The sequence below is a fragment of the Gymnogyps californianus genome, chromosome 21, assembly GCF_018139145.2.
Source record: "Gymnogyps californianus isolate 813 chromosome 21, ASM1813914v2, whole genome shotgun sequence".
In the NCBI taxonomy this organism is placed as follows: Eukaryota; Metazoa; Chordata; class Aves; order Accipitriformes; family Cathartidae; genus Gymnogyps; species Gymnogyps californianus.
Window position 1 is genome coordinate 8,491,867 of NC_059491.1, and position 19,627 is coordinate 8,511,493.

Consider the following 19,627-nt stretch of genomic DNA (forward strand, 5'->3'; position numbering starts at 1 on the left):
TCTAAACTCTAAAATGAAGCGAACCTGAAAGCAACTACGCTAAAAATAAAACGTGTTATTTGAACGTAGATGAGGATCCCTCCATCGCTTCTTTTCTGATAAGCCACTTTAAAAGGAACATTATCCTACCAGGACAATGTCTGAAAAATTCAATCAAGATTTGCCATTTGGAACGTGCTTCCAGTTCAGTAAAACACGCTTTCCAGAGAACCGGCCAACTGCTATAGACACACACGTACACACAGAGAAACACACAAATGAGGAAGAAAGAACATAAGATAATGCAAACATGGGCTCCCTTACCGGCGAGCGGGTCTGAGGCTGGGTGTTCATTGTTTGAGGGGCTTGAGGGTACACCAATGTGGTTGGAGCTGCATTCTGTCCTGAGGGGTAAGGAGCCTGCCAGGGAACAAGAAAAGTAAATGAAAAAATGAGTGTATCAAATGATTCATCCCAAAAGATAGGAACTGAGCACGTTATCAGATGGACTGCTGATTAACACTGAGATAAAGAGCGACGGAGAAAGCCTTCTCCATCAAGGACCCAACCAATTTATCAACGCTACCCTAAGCTCCCCAAGTGCCGCAGCGGAAAACATAGCGAAGAGGCACGTCAACGCAACACCTTGTCAATGAAACCCTGCGTTGTCCGAACCTGCGGCCACGTACTTTCCAAAAGCCTCCTCTGAACCTGTTTCCAAGGAAAGCTGGAACTGTAGGTATTGCCAATAAATCCTCCAAAATAAGACGAACGACAAGAAACAAGCTCAAATGCATTTAATACAAGCCACTGCTGCTTTAAAGCGTTTGCAACACCATGTAACGGCCTGAAATCGTTACAGATGTAAGGCAGACCATGGGTTGTGTAAATTTTTCATAGTTCCACTGATTTCAATGGGCTATAACAATTTATACCACCAGATGCTCTCCTCCATGTTATTTGCCCAAAGTAACAATAAACTGGAGCTGTAGAGTTATGCTGATTACGCATTTTAATGAGACATTCAGAAATAACTTTTCAGAGCACCTTTTTCCTTTTTTTTTTTTTAACAGAAAATTTATAACTTTTTTTTTTTTAAATACTTTATTATTGTAATGGCATAAAACCAGCCACTAGCCTGCAACAGCCTTCGCTTTCAAGAGGAATTAGCCCCAACTCTACATGCTGCCCTGTAGCTCCTGCACCACTCCACCGCAAACCACTTCTCCAGCTCCTCGGCTCTTTCCCTGTCACTGTTTAACCCTTGTGGTGCCAGCTCTGGATTCAGCATTACTACTGGTAACCACAGTCCCTACTAACCTCCTGGCTACGTACTGTCAGATTTACTTGATGAATAAAGGAGCTCATCAGGTCTTGGGCCTGCTCTGGGAGAAGGTCTTTGGGCTCACTTGACAGATTATGGGAGAGGAAACGCTTAAAAACATTGCAATACCTCTCTGTAAAAAGAATTATGATATATTCACACCGCAAACCTTGCTGAAGAATCCCTTCTCATCTTTGAATTTCATGGCCCTTGAATTAAAATTCAAGAGCAGGTCTAAGGAATAAAGGGAACTGTTTCAGTCCGTAATGTGGTATTGAGAGAATAGGTTTCACTGCACCAGCCCTCAGGCATATTTCAGGGAATCTTTGATTTGAACTGTGCTATATTTGATTTGAATAATTAAGTTTTTAAACAATAAAACTAAGCTATAGTTGGTAGGCCAAACCTGTTTGTATTAAAGAAAGAAAAAAGAAACTTATAAAACTTTATCTATCAAGAGCGGTGATCCAGCATAAAGCCTGAAGCTCTGTTTTATGCAAATAGCTCAAGGAGCGGTGTAGAAACAACACAAAACGTGCTGTTTCTAGAACAAAACTCAGTCCTGAAGCCTGCAAAACTTCCAAGTCTGAATTAGCAAACCACACCAAGTATAATCAGGCATGTTCTGGCTTTCAGGGGAGAGTCAACCAGTCCTTACACGATGAAGGATGTATGTTTTTAAGGAAAAGAAAGCAATTTAAGAAAAGGTTTTCTTACAAAATAAGGTGGGCATAATAGTATGCCATCGGGTAAAGCATGCATTTACTTCTCACCTCCCAGGCTGAGTCCCACAGCAGAGTCACAGACCTTACCCACAGCTCGGCCTCTTCAGCCCTTTCAATATGAGCAAATGTAGGATGGTTTTGGAGCAAGAATGTGTCTTATTTTGGAAGAGCACCTAGCACATCTGATCACTGAAAGACATCTACCACCGAGTGCCCCGGCACACACTGACCAGTGTCCTGTGCCTTGCAGAGCGTCTAGGAGACAGCTGGGGTCTCGGTGTTGTTCTCTTTTTCTTCTTTTTCATCCCTAGACATAAAATCCCCGCCTAATCTCCTGCTGATCAAAATGTAATGCAAGGTAAATGAAAATACAGTTTAGAGACAATCCGACCAAAGAATTTTCCAGTCTCGGAAAAAACAAGTCAAAACAAAACGGGGTGGTAGGGGATGAGGGGACTGAGCATAGCCCAAAAATCGTCCCATCCCAAACACCTACTGCTGCAATACCTCCTATTCCTGCTTTGAGACCACACTCAAACTCATCATTAAAGAGCAAAACTTAAACACAAATACACAGACACTTAACGACAGTGTTCCTACTACACAAGCTAACTAGGCAGTTATTTTCTACCTGATTTTCACACTGCTTTTTGGGTCAAAGAGATGATAAAAATGTACAGCTCCAAGTATATCACCAGATCTTTGCTGTGATTGAGGATGCCGAAGCACACTTGGTAGAATATTTAGCTGAAGAATGTTGTTCTGCGGTAGTTTATATCAATACAGCAGAAAAGACTCTGGTTCAAGAGCAATTAAACATTTTAATCGGCTCCTGCTATGGAAGCAGCAACCTCTGGCAGGTAAGCAGGGCAGGTTTTCCGCTGCCCCTCCTCTCCAGGAGCTCATTTGGTCTAATCCTCTCCAGCCAGCACTTCCCTCCCTTCTTATCACTGGCAAAACCTCCAATTCATGTTAACAACTAATTTGCAAGAAGTCTTCTAATTTTTTTGAGATGTCAGATGCAGCATCAAATATTTTCCCCTTTTATTTGACAAGTGTGATTCTGCTTGAGCTGCTCGTGTCAATGCTGTATAATAAACAGTATGTACCATATCTCGCAGCGGTAATGACACCACAGCAATGAGCGATCGCAGCACGGCGTAGAATAATCGAGCGCTAACGAGACGCGGGGAAGCTCCGGTATCTTTTCATCCACAACCTAGAGAAGTCGTTCCTCCATTTGTAGTATCTTGCTGCTGACTTTCTGCATCTGGGATCTCTGCCCAACATGAGCTTAAGGCTTCTCCTCTTGGAGGATCAGCGGCTTTCCGTGTCAGTCCACGAACCTTGCAAAGGGTCCTGGTGCTACTCTTCATATCCCACCAGACAGCAGCGAGCACGCGGAGCGGGTGACTGTGTCGGGAAATATTACCAACACTCACCTGTAAATGGACCAGTTGACCACCAGCTCCTTGTGCCTCCAGCTCTGCGGCTCAAGAGAAGAGACCTTATCCCAAACGGTTTGAACTGCTGCTTCCACAGCATCTCAGCAAAAAGGGAAGAAAATATCCACTATTCTCCCCCTTCTTCAGGCTCATGAAAACATGTTTCCTTCAGGCTTAACTTGCACTCAACAGAGCAAAGCCTAAGTCAGACATAACTTCCATGCTACCTGCAAAGTCCTTACCCGCCTCCAAAACAGCCTGAGTTTTCTTTTAATCACCCAAGGAAAAGGAAATTTGAAAGAGAGGAAGTGCAGCTATCACTAAGCCTAAAAAACTATGAGTTTTAGCAGAAAGGCTGTAAAGCAGGCTTTTTTAAATACAGTGCCAAAGACAGCCACCTCATTGATAACAGATGTCATTTCTGACACTAGTAGGGCTGAGAGGCAAATGCAAGATGATGCAATTGAGTGTTAAATTTGCTTTAGTATTTAAACCCTATCAGAGTAAGTACAGCATTAAGTTGTAAGTAAAGAAAAAAGCATATGAAGGCTTAAATAACAGCCACTGAAGGGTTTCTGCTATTAAGCTGTCATCAAAACAAGGTGATTTTGGACAGCCAGTGCTGTTTCTAACCCAGACGACCGCTCCGGGTGCTAGGTTCACAACTGCAGCCTTGAGGAACGAGTGCAATACACATCCCACTGAAGACAACAAACATCACTTAAATAAACACGTTTCACAACTATTACACAACAACAAATGCTTCTGCTCAGCATGCTTCAAACCAGATGGAGGTGTGCCTTAACTGGTATTTGTGTAAAACCATAAGGGGGGGTGGGGGGGGGGGGGGTGGGGGTGAAAAAAGGGAGGGGAAAAAAGTGCTTTATAAATTTTTGCAGGTACTAAGTTCACATATAAGTACATGGTAGCCTAAAAAAAACTATCAAAACAACTGACAGAATAAATCACAGCACTCTACTGCTTTTCAGACAAGTCAGCTGATTAAAAGTATTGCCTGTATTCATCTGTCAAAACGACTTTTTTCTGTGCCAAGCATCTAAATAGGTACACAAAGTAATTATAATCACATGCAGTCACGCTGGAAATATGTGGCTTTTGTTCACCGCGGCTGAAACACTGAGGATGAGGTGAGCAAATGAAGAGATCAGTGAGGAAATGCTCAAAAAAATCTCCGAAATAAACTACCACGGAGGGGAAGGCAGGGAAGCAAATATCGCTCTCTATAAAAATTTTGGTTCAGAAGCATCTAAACCTGGCATCGAAATCCCTGAAGTTCAAATAATTGCGGCACCCCGAGCTGGAACAGAACGGATGGCTGCTGAGCTGCTCCACTTTCAAGGCAGAGCAATTTGCTTCCCTTAAAGCTTTCATCTTAGTGATTTTGTATTTCAGATGTGGCTATTCACGGGGGGGAAGGCGATAATAGTTGTGTGTTTATGTATTCCCACAACTTGCTGGGGAAAACCCTTTCTATCTGTTTTCTGTGCAGTTTCCACCTTGGGCTGCTGACTGCGCTAAGCAAAAATAATAAAAAAAAAAATAATAATCACTACCAACAAAACAAATGAAAAAAGTTATTCTTAGATCAGTTCCCGAGCTGGTTAATAAACACTGAGCCTGCTGCGTAACATGACTCCCTCGGTACTGACTGTACTGGGAATAAACAGGCAAAGTACACACATCAGGTTCAGAAAAAGCTGAGTCACGCAGCTCGCTGCCTCCCGCGGCCGGTGGAAATTTTTTTTTGGAACAAAAAAACTCTTAAATCGCCAGGCAGAAAGGTGTCGCTTGCTGAGCTTTCTCTGCCTTCGGCAGCGCGGTTGGGTTTGGCGTGGGAAGGGGTTAAGCCCTGTCGCTGTTTCTTGAATCCTCTCTTGACTTAGGGAAGAAGTTCGGCTGGGTCTATATTTACTGAAGTTACATATGAGGAGGAGAAATGGTCTTGCAGTTCCAACACATGACCGTGACTCAGGAGCTTGCCACTCTATTACCATTGCTATCGCTGTGACCTTGGGCAAGAAAACCTTCGGACTTCCAGTTACTTCCCAGTAACACCAACACAGCAACCGCACTCCTATCCGGGGTGAGCTGAAACTCTGCCGAACGCCAGCAAAAAGCTTTAATCTCTTTGGGAGGAACGTGACGGCGTAAGCAAAACGTTTTATAACAATACGAAGCATGCTGGGGCCACAGGCAGCCCTCAGCTATCCCGGAACAACCCCAAAGGTCATTTTTCCTGCGTGGCCACAAAAGAAAGCAATGCAATTCTTCCATGTGAATAAAAAAATATGATACCTTGCTGTAGTGGTTTATATCTCGTTTGAGCGCTCAGATCACTACACCCACGAACGGGGAGTACTCAGCTAAAAGCTTACTGAAAGCATCACCGCAGGGACTTTCACAAAGATTTTTAACTGTTTTATGTTGAGACGTAAAGTATCAAAAACATGCATCGGATGGCAATAGGATAAAACTGTTGCAAGATCCATCTCTGCCCCCAAACGACCCCCAAACAAAACCACACACGTTTCTCTGGACGTAAACGTATTTCCGCAACAGTGGTCTTTTACCAAGAGATTCACTGACCCAGTTAAATGCTAAATATTGATTAAAGCCACACCAGGTGGGCACTTAAGAGTAACACTCAGTGTACTTTATACTGAGGGGTCCTGTCCCTAAATTTATAAATTCTTTCTTATACAAGCTACCTGACACAAAATGCAGCTGCCCCTGGAGCAAGGAACAGGACAGAGCACTACGAGAGTCATCGGCAAGATCATTGCACGGGTGTTTCCTTTTTATCCCCATTTTTAACCACCGGAATCAGTTTTCCTTCCAGCTGCTGAACTATTTTCCTTGAGGAAAACCACAACAGGGAACGTGGGACAGGCTGTGCTGATGCACCAGCCCTTGAGGCTGCTCTTAGAGCCTCTTAGAACACCTTCCCCTGGGTCACCGGCCTGGATGGCAGGAGTTCAGCGTCAGATGCAGGTGAAGAAATCTCCCCGCAGCAGCATAAACCGTCACTTGGTTCACAAGTGTGGAAGGATGGTGCCAGCAAGGATGCGGCTTTTAATTCTGAATCATCGTTTATTTGTTGAGTTGGGTTTGCTCTGCCCTCCCACAGCCTGCAATCGAATCACTGTACTACCTAAACAACTGCAACCGTGCAGTACCCAATAAGTGGAAATCAGCTCTTAAAAAGTAAGAGGATTATAATTTAAAATCTGTATCTTCATTTCTACCTAATCAACTCACCCGCAGGCAAGCGCACACCAGAACAGCAGTTCTTCAGACTGCCTCTCCTACAAAACCAGCACCTTTATTTTTCCTCAAGCTTTGGTTTCTGCATGGCCTCAATTTTAAGAAGGGCATATAGCAGCACAAACTCAGGTAGAAGCAGCTCTCCTGTCTTCCCCCAAACGCAACTCTTTGCTCCCGTTCCTGTGCTGTTTCAGCAGCAGTGCAGGCTTCAAGTGACTGCAAAAATGTTTAAAACTTCCAAAGACTGAATGTTACAGCAAGATTTTTTTTTTTTTTTTAAAATCTGATATGAAAAGCAGTGTTATTGCAAGGCAGAGATAACAGCTACAGCCAGAGCATCTGAGAACAGCCCAGAATCTCCTCCTCCTCCAGCCTACAAGACACATCGCTAATGAAAGGCTCATTTTTCCATCTGGGTGCTGACTTATGAACACTGGTAGCATCAAGTGAAAGGGATGAAGAGGTTCCTGCTCTCGCTGTCTCCCTTACCATCCCTCCCAGGGGCTGCAGCACCTGCAGCAGAGATGACTGAACTGGAGGTGAAGCAGCTTTTGACCTAAAATTAGTATGTTGGCAATGGACAAAAAATACTTTTTAACTAAGTTACGGAGCTCCCAACGGTGGCATCTCTGGAGATGCCCAGGATTCAGCTACCTCACCGTGGAGCTGGCAACCTGTGGGAAGAGTTCAGATAGCAAAGAATGAGACCTTTTAATCCACCTGCACTCATAAATCAACACCATGAAAAGCCAGAAGAGGCCCACCAGACCTTCTCAACATCTTTCTGCCCCTCCAGTCTCAGTTTTGCTCAGGGTTACGTTATTGAGCTAGAAACACCCACCTTGGTGACAAACACCTAACAAAAACACGACACCTACATCATTTCAGCAGCCCTCCCAATGGCTGCACGTACAAGCAATAAAGTCCTGCAGGGAAAGAGAAATAACTGCCAAAACAGCTCGTAGAAATCCTGCAGGAGTGAACCGTGCTTGACACATCAAAAAGCATTCCCTTGGACCTGTACCAATGTCACTACAATCCCTGGAAACCTGTGCTGCAACTATCTCAGGTTAGTTCTTGCATCTGAACGCAAAAATGACATTACTCAACTCCTGGATTTCTTTTGAACATACTTGATTTTTATTACTATTTTGGTAACTAGATAATTCAAATCTATCTTTTTTTTTTTTCCTGGTGTACCCTGCAGTCAGCAGAACAGTGTCACAGCAGACTTCGAAGCTGCTGTCTGCAACGGCTTGAATAATGTGAATAATTTGAGTATGGTGGGAAAAAATCTGTAGTATCTGTAATGTCTATCCGTAATACATAGAACCAGCTCATCTGCAAATATTACAATGATGATGGAGAAGCCTGAATTATCAAATTTATTCATTTCAGGCTCTTCGACACAGTACCCTCTCAAATAATGTATAGAAGTATATTCTCACATTACTCCTGTGAACTATCCCAGCTTTACAGCTTTAAAAATAGCACAACAACAATTAAAGCAATAAATAAGGACAATTCCCCTCTAAATGCTCGTAGTTTGGCTTTCGTTATTTACAATGATACTTCAACTGCACAGCACCAAACACAGTATCAGATTAAATGTAAGTCCTCATTCACAGCTACATGTTCAAATATGCAGGTTTTTTGGTATACATTGCATCAAGAATTTCAAATTTTTTAAGCAGCTCATTTGCAAATTAGCCGGCATCACTGAAATCAGCTTGTCCTCATCATAGCACCTCTGTAAAATAAAAATACATGGCAGTTCTACTCTGCTGACTCTCTATAAGGCAGTGCTGCTACTCTGTAAGATGCATCAGTAACCTGAAAACACTCTGGTTTTCTGCATATATCGGTATATACTACTTGGAATATTCAAAGCCCCATTAAAATCAATGATGCAAGTACCAGAGCTCTTCTCTGACACTGAACAGGTTATGCAGATTAAAGGCTTCCACTTTAAAGAAGAATGTAACACAATTACAGTGCAAATTCCCTGCTCCAGACGAAGGGGCTGAACGGGGCTGGGATGGGACCAGCTTGTGACACTGGTACAAAGTCTTTGCACATCGGATTTACTAGGAAGCTTTGAGGTTTGGATTTGGATGGAAGCGAAGAGTAAACAGGAACTGTGACTGTTTGGTGCGTTTATTTAAATACCCAGGCTTTTTCAAAAGCCATTTCCTCAAAATGCCAGATACTCGGTTAGCTCCAGGTGTCACGTTCTATAAAGGTAGTGTGGATTTTAGGGATTCGCCAAATTGCAGACAAGAATAACAAGCAGAGAAGAGCCTGCACTGCTTGCAGCAGTCAGCATCCTCACTTCTCCTCCTCCTCACAAGCACATTGCTTTCCACTCCCCCCTTTTTCCACAGCGCAGCCTTCAGGAGAATTCCCTGTGTTCGTAAATATTAAACTCAGCCTTTAAAAGGATAAAAATATCCTGACCCAAGAGGAATTACTTCTCTCGCAAATGTGGCTCAACCATTGGTATCTTTATTCCTCTGCAGCAGTTTGTCTCAGGGTATGTCATCTGTGTCGTTACCTGCCCTGCTAAATTTTTAACCTTTTTTATGGCTTCGTATGATTTAGCGTCACGCATTCGAGCGGGCAAAGGCAGCAAGCTGAACAGGGAAACAGAGTCCCAAGTAACAACTGCAGAACTACAGGCATTTTTCCTACTTTAACATAAATAATCAGATTCCCACCGAGGGAAGGCGGCAAAGGAAATGTGGTTTCCTCTTCCCGGGACAAAGACAGCTTGTGCAGAGGACAATATAGACCCAAGATACGCACTCCTTTCCTTCCTGCCTAAGACACTGTGGTTACTATGCCTGTAGGGATGTTACACAGGAGGAGGGTGAAAAGGAAAAGCAAGACAGAAAGTGTCCCTGTTTGACGTGCTATCTCCCCGAAGTTCAGGCTTCCCCCGTGTTTTTAACATAATAATTGCAATTATTTTATCAGCAGCTACAGTGCTGAATGCAACCATCCCTTAACACGGTGCAAAGGTAAACGTAACATACAGCTTTGGGGAGGAAAGCACAATCTTTCTGCTTTTTAGAAAAAGATAAGGTGCTCAAGCTGATAAGCCCATGCCCAATTTCAGACTGCAGTGATGCTGTCAGCCGAAGATGCACAGTGAAATATTTAAACAAGTGTAATTTTGAGACATTGGGTGGCCAGATGTCCTGCTAGTGGCAGTCCTCCTCCCAAAGACACTTGTTTATTAAATCCATCAACACAGAATCTGCCTAGGTTCAAAACTGTTGTTCATGAAGGCACAAGGGCAAGGATATTGCCACAGTAGATTATAATTTCATAACATCTGTAAATACTAGTATGGATTTACTTGGCTTCTTACAGAGACTGAAATGACAGTCCCTGCCTTGACTGCAGCGCATGGCTCGCAGCCTGGGAGTGGTCTGGTAATGACCATTACATAAATTAAGTGAATTGGTATTTTCCATAATAAAGGTACTCAAAAATATAGAGTGTATGTGTGTGCCTGCGTGTGTTGGGGGGAGAAATTCCAACATCTCCACTGCTGGAAGCAGACCTGTGAATCTCAGCAGACAGACCCTTGAGTTTAGAAAGTGCCTTTCACTTGTCCTATAAAATTCTGTCCCAATTTAACTCGAAAATGAACTTTGAGGATGAATACTTGCGCTCAGGAACACAACCAGCAGTTCGCTGAGACCTCTACTCCACGCTAATGTCAAAACAGCATCAGCAAGTTTGCAGCTTTCCTCCTACTTTCCTCCAAGACCCAACAAAAAGTTCCAAAAAATTGTTGTCTTCTCTCTTATCCCTAAGGATGTTTCCATCCTTGGAGATATTCAAAACCCAAGTGGACATGGTCCAGAGTAACCTGCCGTAGCTGACCCTACTTTGAGCAGGTACTTGATGATCTTCCGAGGTCCCTTCCAACCTTAACCATTTTATGAGTCTATGGCAGCAATCAGATAAAATGTTCAAGTCTTACTGCATTACGCTGAAGCCCAGAAATACCATTGCATATAACTTTGTGCAAATTCAGACAATTTAAAGCAACTAAATAAATTACTGCTTTCTAACGGTGCCATAAGGAGGGGTCTACGGAGAACACGGGCACAGCCCTTCCAGGCTACAAGGAGCCAAAAGTGGAATTACTGCTCCGTAACCACCAAATCCTTCTGTGCTCTTTGTTGTGAGTGGAAAGCAGCACACCGAGACTTCAGCTCGCAGGAGAACCATGCTGTTCAGGGATTTCAGACCTTCACCTCTGGAAGGCAGCCCTCCCTACTGAAGGTATAAATGGCTCCAGAAGTTATTCTTCAGCTCCCCAGTCTGACACAACAGCTAACAGGGGACTCCAGTAATTCAAGGGCTCCTTCTCACCACTTTTATCCAGTTGCAGGGATATTTTATGCCCTCTACGTTTACAAAATGCAGACCGTGTAAAGCTCTGACTTTTGCGCTGACTTTGGCGTTTATTGGGACATATTGCCTACTGCAACACATTGTGTTTGTTTAAAAGCTACGTATTTTCTGGAGCATGCAAGAAAACATCCACTAAATTGCATGGAACAGAAGGTATTATTACAGAAGGAATACCAGAACAGAAATTATTAAACCTAAGAAAATGGCAAGTTGCCTTGCATTATTTTGTCATCTTATATTATGAACAAAAATGTGGTTCAACAAGTGGTAAAGTCTGAAAAGCATCAAAATAAAGCACAGTCCATGTGACTGTGAGAATAGAAAACGTGCACGGAAAAGTCCTGAAGAAACGGATCTGCAGGATTGTAAAACAGCTACAGAGGAGTTTGATTTTCTATTTAAAATGCTATTTCAACCGCCCCCCCCAAAAGTTACTGGCAATTTTAAAACTGCTTTTGATTCACAATAGTATCACAGGCCAGAAGAAAACTCTTCCGCTAGATCGTGCATCCAGGATGCCGTTGTGTGGCCAAGACACCTACTGTGAGAGCTTTCTTGTTCAAAATAACTCCGTTTACACCAGGGTGGATGGGCCAGGGAAGACTCCGAGCCAGGCTAGGGTTACTCCTGAAAGAAAAAGCTCAGGCAGCAGTAGAAAAAACACACTATCTTCCCCCACTGGGCACACAAGACCACACGGAGAAGTATTAAACACACCTCTCAAAGCAGTAATCCACTGCTAAATGTAGTAGCAGCAGTAAGGGGGGGTCTGTAAGCAGACCTAGTCCTAACTAGACTCAGCATTTGCGCTGCGATCTTTCCTCTGCACACGTACATGATAAAATTGTAACAGATTTCTCTTCCTTTCCTTGTTAGAAAAAAGGAATTAAAGGCTGTTTCTAGTCCTTCTTAAGTGCACAAATATTAAAACTAATTCATTCATCCCACCTACGTCGCACCTTTTGAAAGCTAACTGTTTCCAAGGTTAAATAATTATTAAAGTTAATTGCGTTAATCGGCATTTGAAGCTACCTTATGCCTTCCCCACTATCGCAGATCTCCTTTCCTACAGCTCTTACACCCAGCTGCTCTCCCCAAATTAGAAGACACCCATGAAGTTGAGCATCCCTACACAAAAGCACCCCGAAGCTCGTAAGGCACCGATAGCAGGTGCCGAGACACAGACACGCTTTACGTTTCCAGCACAGATTTGCCCAGATTTAAACTAAGGAGGTAAAAAGCACAGCAATGAATAAAAAAATAACGAAATACGTTATATCAGCAAATATTCCCAGCATTATTAACCCAATCAAAAACCTGCTAATCCTATTACAAAACAGAGAGTTCAGCTGCACTTCCAGCAGGTCTTTAACACAAAGGCCAAAAGAAGATTACACTTCTCCTGGATTTATCAGCTATTAAATAACTTGCATTTTCAAATCTCCACCTGCAGCCATATATTCCTGCAAGCTCAGAATTACTGAGCTGCATTAAAAATACGTGTTGTGAAGAAGCGTGACCCAGATGTACAGAAGCACGCACAAGAAAAGAGGTGAGAAGTACTGGAGGTCAAATTCTTGACTGCTCAGAAAAAGACATTAATGCATGTCTCCGGAAGGCAGGTTTCTTGCCCGCAAAGCACCATCAAGAGTTTGTTGTTTAGATTTTCTGTATCCTCATTATCCAGTATGGACAGAAGACCCAAGAAACTGAAATCCACTGTTCAGAGGGGCAGCACACACACGCAAACTTCTCCCTCGGCTGGTCCAGCCCCGATTTCTTCACTTACACGGGCAAGTTTAATCTTTCATTCTGTGTCCACATCATTGTGGCCACAAAGACGACTGCCAATTAATATCCTGACTGACAACCGTACCTGCTCTCCAAGTTACACGATTCTGTGTGTATTTAAGCAGCGTGAAATCCGCTATAACGGCGCCTTACATAAAACAAGGAGGTTCCTGTACGGAAAAGCTCTCTGGGGGAAGAGTTCCCTGCAAAGCTGAGAGAACCGACTCCGACCAAGGTGTCCACAAAAGATGCTCTTGAAACACAGAAAATGATGGACAGGGTGTTGGTACAAATGAGACGATAAAGTTAGGGAGCCCCTCACGCTCCAGGGGCCGTGGAAGTTTATTATCTGGCTTTACACAGACTACTTCTTCCTAGCAAAGTATACACGGACTCGAATAACGGGGAATAGCCGCATTTGGGGGAAGATGAGCGTAACGTGTAGTTCGCAAGCAACAAAACACAGAAGGCAGCTGCCTCCAACACGAGGAGTGAACAGCTACCATAACACTCACTACGTCCCAGGGCACCTGATTTATCACAGGGCACGGATGGGTGAGGTTACGATTAAATTACATTCCTCCTCCCGTTCCAATCCGTTAATAAACATCACTTTATTAAAAGCACCTAAAATCTAAATTGGGCTACAAATGATGAGAGGGAAGTATTGAATAAACATCATGGTTATAACAGGATTCCAGCTCCCGTAGAAAAGATCCAAGATAATAAAAGAGGGGCTTGGGGATTGCCTATAAACATGCCACAGATGGCACACAGACACGCTTCCTGGCACAGATTCCCAGACCTTAAGGTACTAAGGAATGTCTCACTGCTATTACAAACGCTAATTTAGCGATGGTGACATTTTCGAGGACCAGAATGAGACCACAAAACTCTTTTCACTTAAGGCAAAGAACCAGATGGTAACAAGTTTCAGCTAGTACAATCTGTTTCGGATTTAAATCAGCCACCTAAAAGTCAAGGTCTCTGTACACCAAGATCCTGAGAATTCAGCTCTCTTGCACTTTTGTTTTCTGTGGGTGTCTCATCATTGTCAGAAACAGATAAGGGATTATTAAACACAGCTGTCAATAACTACAACAGCTTCGGAGTAAGGTCTCAATAGATGCCACAGGGTTCTCTGCTGACTGGATACTCCATCATTTTAGCCTGAAGAGGTAGCCGTGGGCATGAAGCGCCGATCTGCTCAGTGCACAGCGTGTTCTTAACGAGAGCTAAAGCTTTCCCCAATTACAGAGGAAATTCCTGGCGATTTGTTCCAAGCACGGTCGGTCGGTGCTTACAAACCGTGGTCCCGGACTAAAAGAATCCCTCAGCACGCACAGAGCCTGTAGTTTTAAAGCTGAAGCATAGAAAGCCAAGAGTCTTTTCTAAACCATTCCCCGCTTGTGTTGCTTCATCTCACGTGCCAGAACCCACTGCACTTGTTCCTTGGGATCCTTCAAAACACTCCTAGGTCCCGAGGAGGGATGAAATAGTCTTCTCCTGATGCCCTAAGCTTCGCACGCTGCCTCTTGCTCGTGGTACAACTGGAGGAGCCCTCTCCTCCTTTTTTGATCACTCACGGGACAGAGGCAAGCACTTTGCTGCTGCCTCCTTCCAAGCCCCAGTCTGGTTGCTTTGGAAGAGTTCCGCTTTCTCATTATTGCTGTCTTAACACGGCTACACCATAAATTACTGTAACGTAAAGCCGGAGCCGGGGGCAGATTTACAGCTTTTCAGCTGCTTTGCGTTAACTGCCTGTGTGAATGTTCTTTGCCTGCACTACTTGCACTGGACTATCTCACATCCATCATGGGATGAGAGTGCTCAGGCAAGCGGTTACCCTGCGGTGCCCGGCACACTGTACATCTGCGCCCTACCTGATCTCAGGATAACTTGCTCCGGTAGCCATGCCCAAGGAGAAACTTCTCTACTCCTTTTTCAATGACTTCTTCATTCCTCTGTACACTGAGAAAGAGAATTGTCTCAAACCAGCCACTTCTGAAGTCTGCAAGCCAAGAGAGGAGGCAGAGGAGATGCGTCCCTCCGCTCCCGGTCGGTACGAGGGGCTCTTTCATGCAAAAAACAACAGAAATATGAAATTTTATGTACGTGGGGCCACATCTGGCCATAACATCACTGTGGCAACATGTGCTGTGCATTCCCAAACGCCGGCAGAGTTGAACACATTCCTGAGAGCAGCAGTATGATTTCAAGGCCCTGGAATCTGGGAAGCAGAAACTCTGTCTCTTGCTGCAGAGACGGGGGTGTGGGACTGTTTCACATCGCTGCCAAGCTCTTCTCGTTTTGCTGCAGAAACTAATTGTGAAGGGCAGCAAAGTGCCAGAGGCTGGTCATTATGAAAGACTTCGGAGGAAGCTGAACAGCAAGCCCTTCTCTTGTTTTGGCTATGTCAAATGGAAAAGGTAGAAGAATAAGTGAAAAAGACACCAAACCACAGCACCGCACGACCATCTGTTTCTGTTTATTTAAATAAAGTTAAAGGAAAGCCAGCTACAAAGGTACAACATACAGTTGCACCTGACTTTTCTTCCCACAGAAGACACTAAATATCCCATACATCTCCTGATCTGTGGTTCCCAAAGTCTCTCTTACAGACCACTCACCACGATGCTGTCATCTCATCACGCAGAAGTCTGCAGACCTGTAAAGTGGTCCAGCTCCCAGTGCCCAGAGCTTTTGTAAGGGACAGTAGTTCCTTTTATCACTTACCAACATTTTAAGATATTGCCTAATCTCCCATCACCCAGACTTACTGGAACAAGCAGCTTTAGAGCAGCCAGGACAACGAGGGGACCACTTGTGGCATAACAAGCACTTATTAACCCTCTGTTCTCCTTGGCAGCACGGCTTCCGCAAGATCCCCACCTGAAGAAACTGGTAAGCGACTCTGAGTCCCAAGAGGAGGGATGCTGAGACGCCTACTAGATAAAAGCAAGGGACTGACCTCTCTGCTGAGCCCTGGGCTGACAGTTAGCAAAGTAATAAGAGTAATTTGTGACTGCACAAGCAAGTAACGCATATTCTATCACTGGCGAAATTATTTTTAGACCTAAATGACATCCGAAGCCCAAAACCATACATAAATATTTTCATTCACTACTGCCTCAACAGCAGTCCCTACCTTGGAAAGACTCAGTTTTATGAGCATTCATTAAGTCACAGTTCTGGTGGAGAAATCAATGACCCCTTAATCAGATTCTAATTCAAATGAAGTGGTCTCTTCCTTACCTTTTTAATTACTCTGTCAAATCCAGAACGCACATACCCCTCGCCATGCACAAACACACACCACTACGTTAGGCGCAACTGGACAAACGCAAAGACAACCTTTGTTCAGTGTTCAATCATCAACGTAGCGTGGGTTGTTAAGATACAGAGTAGTTTGTGAAGTGTTATATTGCTGTTAAAGAAATCAGTAATAAACCATTCATCAGAATAGCAGGTCAGCTTGGGTCCCTTTATCTCAAAAGGGAAACAGCAGGATTTAAGGGGTCCAAGAATCAGACAAAAAGAACAATTACAGCATGGAAAAACTTTCAAGTGATGAGAGATTTAAAGGATTTTGATTGTTTACCTAAAAGAAAGCAAATAAATGAAATCATGACAGAAGTTCACAAAACTACAAGCGGTCTGGAAATAGGAAACTTCCACTCACCTCATTTCTTAACGCAAGCACAAGAGGGCATTCAATGAAACCCACAGGAGACAAATGATAGAAGCAATGAAAAGGTAATACCTTCATCCAACACTCCGCTCAACTGGGGAATTTCTTGCCATAATATAATACTGAAACTCAACACTTGACAGGGGTCGAAGTGAGATATACATAAGAACATTCAGAATTCTAGTGTTAAAAAAACCAAGCCACTTAAGTTTACCCAAACCTCTAACAGTTATGGGGTATGGAAAACTTCCTCTGGGGACAGGTTATCCTCTAACTGCGTATGTCAAGAGTCTTGAACCCCTTTTAAGCTTTACCGGTGGAAGCATCCCAAGCAATACTTCATTTTGATTCTTTGCCATCACCTCCAGCTGCAAATGAGAGGGTCAACTGATGGGATGCCACAACAATGAAGATACCTGGTCAGAGGCAAGCGAGTGCTGTGAATGAACAGAAACCACTATTTTTGTTGCTTTGCTACCGAATCCCAGCTTTGTAGGAATCACTTAAGGAAAGCTCCCCAGACCTCACTCCTCTATAGTCCCAAAAACACCGATGCTTCGCCTGGCTTATAACCTTGGATCTTGCTTTTTCTTCCTCTCACTAAGCATGCAAGGGCCAGCCCCATACAGTCAGAGGACAAATATCTTCCTAGAGCCCTCGAGGATCCTCAGCTGACATTGAGGACGTAAGGTCAAACCGCTCCTACTAGCAGCATCGGAGTGACACAATCTGACGCTCATTTCCAAGACGATAAGAGCCAGCAGAACAGGAAACAAGCGTTTTCCCGGCTGGCTGGAGTGGTGATTTGGCACAGAGACCGCTCTCTACGTATGCACTGACTCAACAGGAAAATATTAAGGGAAGAAAAAAAAAAAACCCTTGATTAGAATATTTTTTTAAAGAGCCTGCCTAGAATGTTCTCTTTCTTCCCCTCTTATCTGCCACATGATTAGCTTCCCTCTGTTGACGAGGTTTACCAGGAATTAATTTCTTGATGTATGACACAAGCCAGACAACATTTTAGGGTTTGCTCTGCAACCCTGCTACGTTCTCCCTCTGTTATGTGAGGCTCAGTCTTCAAATCAGAGACTTTATTTCCAACAACCACGCAGCAAGAGTGCAAGAAACGGCTCCGATACCGCTGACTAATGCCTGCAAGCTACTTACGAACCTGAATAGATACTTCAGCCTCTCATTTCCCACTCCATAAAGGATGAGCATTTGCACATTTTCAAACATGATCTCAAGTTTCCAGTTTGCCCACCAAGTTTTATCTAGAATGCGTAATATTAAGGTGAAGCGTTCCTTACGTGACCTTATTTGTTTTCACGCATCTCCTGGTCTAAAAGGTCAGTTGCAGTTTAATATTTCATCCAAATTAAAGGGGCTGGCAGGAGGACTAGAAAGCTTGCCTTCTCCCAGCGCTGCAATACGCTCGAGGCTCTCACCACCACCTCGCCGCAGTGCGCAGCCGTTCCCAGCCCATCCTTGGCTTGTCATCCCGCCTCCCCACCTAACATCTTGTTCAGAACGACACTGCACTTCCTAATAGCCGACCTACTCGCATCTTCCTACTTTATTCCATTTATTCAAACAAGTATAAATTAAACAAGAGCAAACGAAACATAAGGCTTTCCTCTATCTCAAACCTCAATGCTTTTACACATCCCACTTCCCCTGATCCCGTATCTTTTATCTCCCCTCTTTCTGCACCCCACTACCTGTCTCTTTTGCCCCTTCCTTTTTTAAGATAAGCTTCTCCACTCTCACGTCAACCCTGTAGAATAGTCATCTAATAAATATTACACAAAGACCAATTTATTCCACATATCTTACTAAACGCTATTTCTCCATTCTTATTATAACTCCTATTTATCTCTTCTTCTGGACTTTTTTCGTAATCAGTCCTTTGTCTCGTTTCTTTTATTAGCGTTCATTTTTGCAATTCATTTTTACTGTCCCACTTAGGAGAATTACAGAATTGCAGCGTCCTGTACAAAACATTTGAAATGGAAAATCCCTAACAGAGGACATCAGGCACAGGTACGGCATTTAAAATGCCCCAGAGCAGCCTAACCCAACAGTGAAGCACATTCCTCATCAGTGAGTATTTCCTATAATTTTTCAAAGTTGCTTTTAATTTCTGTTACAGAATCAACAATGAACTGATGCCTAATAAACTTGAGTGCTACCTAGAAGTCACTGCAAGGTTCGAGCCGCATAAAGACATTATTCATTAATCAAGTTTTATACACCGGTCACAGACAAGACAGCTACGTCAATTTTTGAGCAGCAAAGCTGAGAATCAGACGAGAGGAAAAGAGGGAGGCTGGGAACACTCTGCTCCGATGCCAGGTCTTACCTGTGAAAGCCCAGGGGACGATGCATGTCCCGGTGGCGTTGCAGCAAGATTTGGGTGTCCCTTATTTATTTCATGTGCAGTGTAAGGGGATGGGGCAGGAGGACCCGGTTGTCTTGCTACTTGTGTTACCTGTGTGGAGATAAACTGTTAGTAAAACATAATATTAGTAATCCAATCTGTAGAGATACTGTAATCTTCTTTTTAAGAAAGCAGCTAGCAGCATCTTTCTATATATATATAAAAATATATATATTTATCTAAGTGAAATGCTGTAAAAGTTAGTTAACTATTTCTATGATTCAGGAAAACGGGGAAGGATCAAAAAATAAGAGCACCAGCTGGAGTCACTGGCGGAAATGTGTAGGAACTGGATGAGCTTTACTGCCGGGGCCTTGCTTTGCAATATCCCTTTGACTTCAGGCCTGGGATCTTCTGATCGTTCCCCATTATAAGCCGTATCAAACAATATTGTGATTTTGCAAAGGGATACACATTACCAGTGACCCAAAAAACAAAGTAAGGGGAAAATTTGCATACTCCCCTCCAAAAAGGGGGGAAAAAGAAAAAAAAGGACTGCACAGAGGCCTTGTTATC

At 43.6% G+C, this 19,627-nt stretch overlaps 1 protein-coding gene across 6 annotated transcripts in view; it reads right to left on the minus strand.

The window, feature by feature from the left end:
* The window catches only part of EIF4G3 (eukaryotic translation initiation factor 4 gamma 3), a 148,513-nt gene that overhangs the window by 79,215 nt on the left and 49,671 nt on the right, over positions 1-19,627 (minus strand). For 4 of the 6 annotated variants that reach the window (XM_050909470.1, XM_050909472.1, XM_050909468.1 and 1 more), the window contains exon 1: positions 304-385. In XM_050909470.1, the coding sequence (XP_050765427.1) occupies positions 304-333 (30 nt within the window). In that variant the 5' untranslated portion in view covers positions 334-385. Of the gene's footprint in view, positions 1-303; positions 400-19,033; positions 19,178-19,627 lie in introns of those variants that run through there. The other 2 variants (XM_050909471.1, XM_050909467.1) reach the window with 1 other exon arrangement.